The sequence below is a fragment of the Acyrthosiphon pisum genome, chromosome A1 (assembly GCF_005508785.2).
Source record: "Acyrthosiphon pisum isolate AL4f chromosome A1, pea_aphid_22Mar2018_4r6ur, whole genome shotgun sequence".
NCBI classification, from domain to species: domain Eukaryota; kingdom Metazoa; phylum Arthropoda; class Insecta; order Hemiptera; family Aphididae; genus Acyrthosiphon; species Acyrthosiphon pisum.
In genome coordinates this window covers 65,804,954-65,812,500 of record NC_042494.1, presented here as the reverse complement: position 1 = coordinate 65,812,500, position 7,547 = coordinate 65,804,954, and the positions used below count along the sequence as shown (strand labels likewise).

Here is a 7,547-nt window from a genome sequence, read left to right as displayed (position 1 = left end):
AATTATTATTATGAAGATTGACACCGTTTTGGCATATTTAGTTCCTAAGAATTCATTTTTATTGCAACGCAGTCCATAACACATTAAGCACCCATCGTTAAACAAATCAGTTTTATAGTGAATTTTTAAACGTATAATAATCAAAACACATAAATTGCAAGCTTAATACGTCCTATTCAGTTTGTACGGTCGAAAAATAATATTTTGCATGTGCACAAAATATCATAATATTATATTCAGCTAAATAATGTAAATTATTATTTTTTAAATCTCATAGAATAAGTCAAATGCTCAAGTCACAGGTTATTATCACCGTAATATATAATATTATGTACCTACTAATATTTTAATGTTGTTTTCAATTATTGAAATATAAAAAACATTAGTAAATCATATTTAATTAACATTTTACGATTATACCACCATACTAATAACATCTAACGGTTATATCATAATAAGGAGGATTGATAATTATTGTATATAATATGGACATAAATATATGTTCGCAATCACCACAAGTTTACGTATAAATGTATATTATAATCTACAAGCTTATTTTGTTACGTGTACCTACCTGGTAACTGTCTGGACCCAGTGGACACTTTATTTTATATATTATTTTTTATATGAGACATATATAATATTTAAGCCTCGATTATATATTGAAAGTCATGGACATAATTGAAGAACAAGACCTTACAATACTAGTTTGAATAACATCATAAATTAATTTATGTAAATTTTCTTGGAAAAGCGAGACAAATATTATAATAATGAATGCAGTTCTCAATAATTTCAAATTCTATACACCATGAAAACAAAATTAACGACATTTATTTCGTGACGTTTAAAACGAAACGAGTACAGGTGCACATATATATTTGTCCATTTGGGCATAAATTCTATGTGCATTTTTCAAGTTTGGATTACACTATGGCGGGTAATTTACGTAATCGATTTAAATGGATTTACATCGAGCGTAAGCAGTGTCTTCACATATTATATTATAATAGTGACTATGAGCGAACTCAAAAAAAAACATTGGCAACAAAATATTCATCAATTTTTCTGGACACAAATTACTCTGTGTTCGTACACAAAAAAAATGAAAAGAAAAAACATAATTTTAATCCGGTGGATATATTATTATATTTTTTCTTCAACCGTTTTTTATTATTTTTCATACATACGCTATATTATAAGATACGCGCGATGCTGCTAATGCACTATTCGTGCGTTGACTAGATGGGGAAAAATATAATAAATGTAGTAATTTTCTGTTTTATACGCATTGTTACAGGGTGACCACCGGATCGGAATCTCCGACACCCGAGCACGTAATGGCGTCCGAATTGACCTCTGACAAAAAAATAATAATAAAATACAATAATAGTAATAAAAAACGATAATAACATTGTCTTGTCACCTCAATTGTAGTCACGTCGTCAGCACACCGAAGACGTACGGCAGAGGTTACTCCAATATACGACGGCGGTGTTGGCGGTGCTGATTTAGTAGAAATACTATTTATTTTTTTTTCAAGTCTTCAAAATAATTCTACTGTTGAGCAATGAGCAACCCACTGAAACGACAAAATTATGTCACCAACAAGAAAATAATGAAATTTCACCACGTTAAGTAGCTACAATAAAATATCGCATATACAACACGTATAGAACCTACCTATTACCTAAACAAAATAATATATTATTTTTAAGTGTATTAGATTATTATTACCTACCTATGTCCTACATATTCGTAAAACCATTTTTTAATATTATAAAAATTGTAATGTAAATAACAAAAATTAGGTAAAAAAAAATACAAATAATCTGTTTGAAAATACACGTTAACATGAGTCACGAGTTTTTTTGTAGAATTACACAGATAGATGAGGTGGGTTTAATTATATAACACACAACACACAACACGGATGCTTTTTTTGCTTTGAGATAACGAATATATACTATATAACATTTTTAAAGGTTCAAATTTCGGAAGTACATAATCGAATGAAATTGTCAAATATGTACAATGCCTTATAAAATAAAGAAGATAACTGAAACTACTTATCTTCCTAACTACCATTGTAAGCAGCGATATATAATAGTTGCTATTGTTATTTTTGAACCAAAAGAACGGACAGTTGGTGCCAATCATTGTAATTAATATTGTTATTGATGTGTTTACTATTGGCATTTTGGTAAATCGAATTCAAATAATTTATATTATATATTATACCAAAATATATACATTGGATAATTTTATTTGACGAGCGTTCGTACTAATCGACAAATAATGATATCGTTATTTATGTTAAATCGTATCAAACGCAGCAAGCAAACCAATACTTTTTATTGCCTACAATGATATACTCAGTACCACGTTAAGCGTTCTAAGCGGAGTTTAAAATACGCTACACATCGAGTGCCAACGCTGTGTTTCAAAAATTTAAATTAATTAATTTTACTTTTTATACCTTAAAATATGTCGAACGAACGAAGGGAATTATCGATTCAAGCGAAAAAAGAACTGTTGATTTGCTACGACGTAGCCCAACTTTCAAACCTTTCTCAACATAGAGCTGCCTCAATATTGAATATTTCGGTGGTGGAATTAAGAAGATTGTTGAAAAACCGTAAAGAAATTGAAGAACACCAAATCGTAAAAACTGTGAAAAAAAAATGTTGTCGTCATTACCTGCGAGAAAAACGAGAAAATGACAAGCTATTAATTGACATGGAGGAGGGAATGGTCCGATGGTTCGAATACGCGACTTCTTTAAACGTACGGGTGAGTAAAATGATTTTACTAGATAAAGCCAGAAGTTTGGCTACAGTACTTGGAGTTGAACATTTTGCTCCTGATAATAAATGGTTAGAGCAATGGAAAAACAAGTACAATATTTCTAATAAAAGAGTTCAACTGGTCACCGACCAAAATAGGGGTGCCAATTTTTTAGCGACTAACTGCGGCCTAATAAAATCTGTCAAAGACTTTTTCGAAAATGTTATGTCCAATTACGACGCTAATGACGTATATAGTTTATTCGAGATCGGCCTCTACTATCGTGACCTTCCAAATTCAAATTGTGAGTTCAAAGGACCTCCGGATAATAGGGAATGTCAAAAATCTATACACAGACTTAGCATTATATTTGCGTCCAATATAACGGGAACCAATAAAATGTGCCCCAGAATCATAGATAATATACACATTCCACGATATTTACAAGACGTAAAAACGTTATCTGTACATTTTCAAGCGAGTTATAATACGTGGATGACGAGCTGCTATGGGTCGATTTTAAGACGATTGGACGAAGAGTTATTGGGAAGAAAAATTTTGGTCATCATTGACAACGTGATGGTAGATTTACAAATAGAACTGCAAAACATCGAAATAAAATATTTGCCGAGTAGCGTGTTATCCGTACACCCTCTTCGACAGAATATTATGCGCATCGAAAAAATATATGAGTATTATCTAAAACAAATGAAATCTACAACCGCGGTTAACGCTGCAGTGAACGCCGAAAAATTTCCGACTTCTTACAATACTGCGCAAATCTCAGTCTCGGATTCCATTCATATGATTTTCAATGTTTGGGAAAACATGTCACCTGCACTTATTCGAAATTGTTTTCGGAAAGTTGGTTTTATAAAAACCAAAACCGAGGACATTAATGAAAATGTGTATTTAAATTTCAAACATTGGATTTCAAATTACCGAAACTATTTGTGGATAATTTTCAATCAGTTACAGAGTGAAAAAAACCAACTCATTTCTACTCAGAATAATCTACGAAAATCCGACGTTCAATTACATACCGCGAGTAATAATTACTACGGATATTTAAGGCTATTACCAAAACCTTCATTCGTCGACGAGAACGTACCAAACTACTATCGACAAGATAAATATAAATAGCGAAACTTTTCAAACACATGGATACAATTTTAATTAGCAGGTACTCAACTTTAAAACTAATTCAATTTTTTAAAAAAAAATAATTTTTTAATACTTAGTCATTTTATATTCTAGGATAGGACAGATAAGGACAAACACACAATACGTAAAGCATACAATATACACCAACCCATAAAAAGTAATATATTCTAAACTAGGTATAAAAGAAATACTTTACCTACAATTTGCTTTAGAACCATGCTAATTATAATTATATATATTTTTTACTCTCCTACTGTTATATTGTTATTTTTTTTAACATTATGTTCATACATTATTATACAAATTATTTTTTCACAAAACGTATTTGATGAAATCGAATCGTTGTACATTCACATACATTCATTACATACATTCTCGAATTAAGTCAATCAATTCATTATGACCCACTTATAATTTAGTTCTGGGTATTTATAGTATTTAACTTAGTAATTTATAGAATTGATGAACATCCTTTGTACATATTAATCATCCCTAATAAATACTTACCAGCTGGCATTTCCAAATTGATTTAGTTTTACTAAATATTTATCATTAATTAATATAATTTTATGAGTAAATATTATGTCCCACATAATTATTATGCTCCCAGGATTTTCCAAAATACTAAAAGAATGGTCACATTTATTATTATTATTTTTTAATTTTGTATGTTATTTTTCATTTGATTACATAAAGAAATTAAGTATTCATATTTCATAAATGTTTGTAAGTACTTGGAAATGTTAAACAAAATTAAAATGAAATATTTGTAGCAGCAAACAGTAGTATATACATTATACAACTACTGATTAAAACAGTAAATATGCTGCTATATCAATAATTTTCAAAAGTTTCAAAAAAACAAAATATAAATAGGTTAATACTGACAATACTGTACAGTGTAAACATATCTGTACTATACACATTTACGTAATTACGATAATTGATAATCAAGGATTTAGACATTTAGTATCTAAAAATTCAAGAACATATAAGTTTTTCTCTTATAAAAATAATGCAACACAAAAATTAATTTGAAAAAAAATTATTTTACTGTCAAAAATTAAAATACGTAGATACAAAGATCACACGGAGGTGCATACAGACAAACAATAATTACGGCTTGTGAACACGATTCGGTTACACCTAATGACCAATTGTTCAAATTACTCGCAACTCACACTATCATAATTATTATGATGTATAATTTATTATTAAATGATTATGTATTATTTTTCATCACTGATAAAAAATAACGTGCCTATAGTGCCTACAATGTTTTTTTTTTTTTTAACGCGTTTAAAATGTAAGCCATTCATTTATACTATATAATATCTATTCGACCTGTATAGCTGGTTGTGATAGCCATGAGAAATATATTATGTGCCGATCTATTTTTTACTTCGAATTATGAAAAGCATAGCTGAAAATCTAAAATTAATTTATATCAATTTTTAACTCTCATTCGACGTCATCAGATTTTAATAAAAGATACAGGGAAGTTATTAAAATGTTAATTACAATATTGAATGAAAGCAGAGTATGTGTATATATAGTGCAGTGTGTACACCTATTATATTATATAGTATTTATAAATTATAAGACGTGTCATATTATGCATATATATATATTAAACATATAATTAATATATTCAGAATATCCAACCATGCAGTTTGGATCAGTGTCCCTATCAAATATCAATACCTAACTTATTTCCAAATAATTCGTTTTGAATGTAATTTTTTAAAATCATAATTGTATAATATTGAATAACTAAGTATGTAAGTGAACTCTACCCATGCATTTGTTGTATCCGTCTTACATACGTACGACATATCAAATTTTCATTCAATAGTTTCAATAGTGTGCTGTTAGTTTTTATATTGGATAAATTGACATATTATCAAACTTTTAGGTAAGAACATTGTGTCGGCGATTTTTTCATTTTATTTTTCAAGCGAGATGTATGAGAATTTTAAATTTTACATACCCAAATCTAGCTTGAAAATTAAAATTTTGAAAATCATTCGACGTATAAGAACAGATATTGTTCTTACCTAAAAGTTTGGTGATAAGTCAATTTACTCTAATATCAAAACTAACTGCTGCACACTATTGAAACTAGTGAATGAAAATTTGGTATGCCGTACGTATGTAAAACGGAGACAACAAATATATGGGTAGCGTCCTCATAATAATATTTTATTATCGTGGACTAATTCAAAATAAATAAATTTTTTTAATTTTAAATAAAGCAACAAATATATTGGTTGTATTTTTTTTTATTTACTTCTACAGTTCGCCTTTAATTTAATCAAAAGAAATTCTTCAAAAGTTTCAAGTAGGACGATTGGAAAAATGGAAATCGATCTTAATTAATACTTAGAAATAGTATTTTTGGTTTTTCTCAGTTTTGCAAGAAAATATAATACAAATACAGCAGACATTTAAATGATAAGCAAATGTCTGAAATCTAATAGTCTAATAATTATTAATTTTCAAAAAATATAACATTTTGAACACATTCAAGGTATAGTTTGTAGCATTGTATATTATTATAGTGCAACATTTAAAAGTTCTTATAAAAAGTAAAAATTATAATTTCACTGTTGTACCTTTTAAAAACATTTTAAACAATAATAAATATTAAATAAGTTACTTATACATAATCAATAAAAATAATTATAAAAATCAACAAACTTAATATTCTTTTTCTATATTTAAGTATACAAAAATAGTTTAATAAATAATAAAGATCCACTAATACTAGAAGAATTAACAGATTCATATTTTAGAATAAAAATTAAGTGAGATAAAATGTATTGATTAATTTACACCTTGGTAAGTTTACCGGTATAATTTGAATGTGTTTAGGTTACATACCTAGCAGTTATTATACCTATTGTACCTAAATTCGTATATATTATAAAAGATTTAAAAACGTCTTTAGGCTATATTATAATAAATAATTACGGGATATAAGGTCCATAATATATTCGTGGAATTACTCGTTCCCAGAAAAGTGTAAATCAAAATTTGATCGACGCATTTTTATATACAATCCAAAATTTATCGCGTATTCACCTTGCACGATTTTAATACTATTTCTATCCACGAAAATTCATTTATTAAAATGTCTCAAATATAAAAAATAAAAATTGTATAGTAATTTATTATTTTATACTGGTTATATAACTTATGATAAATTATAATTTATTCACATATAATAACTAATATTGTACCGTCAAAATATAAACTGTTTTTGCATTTATTATTACAATCGTGTTATTTCTTAAACATTTAGGGTGTTTTTTTGGTGTAACCTAATTTTGTTAAAAAAAAAAACATTATACCATTTCCTAAGCTGTAAGAACACAACAAAAATATTTGTATATAAAAAAATATAACGTTTATCGTATACTATTATGATGAACTAAAACCTTGGCGATAAATTTTAACTTTTAAAAGTGGTTTACATTTCGTGATAAAAAATAAATCCACTACCTATCAGAAACATCATATTTCAAAACAGAGATAATTATTCGATTAGTTTGATTTTTTTTTTAGGACACATATTTTATCAGTTGTAGTCCATC

The 7,547-nt window shown here is 27.7% G+C and overlaps 1 protein-coding gene across 1 annotated transcript; it reads left to right on the top strand.

Moving 5' to 3' along the window:
* The first annotated feature begins 2,310 nt into the window (after nucleotides 1-2,310).
* On the top strand, nucleotides 2,311-4,340 carry LOC103308602 (tigger transposable element-derived protein 4-like). Its single transcript, XM_029486462.1, has 2 exons — nucleotides 2,311-3,970; nucleotides 4,045-4,340. The coding sequence occupies exon 1, from the start codon at nucleotides 2,488-2,490 to the stop codon at nucleotides 3,928-3,930; it is 1,443 nt and encodes a 480-aa protein (XP_029342322.1). The 5' UTR covers nucleotides 2,311-2,487; the 3' UTR covers nucleotides 3,931-3,970; nucleotides 4,045-4,340.
* Nucleotides 4,341-7,547: the final 3,207 nt, after the last annotated feature.

What these genes read in the sequence shown, in the direction of transcription:
- LOC103308602 (XM_029486462.1), top strand. Translation starts at nt 2,488, where the DNA reads ATGTCGAACGAACGAAGGGAATTATCGATTCAAGCGAAAAAAGAACTG.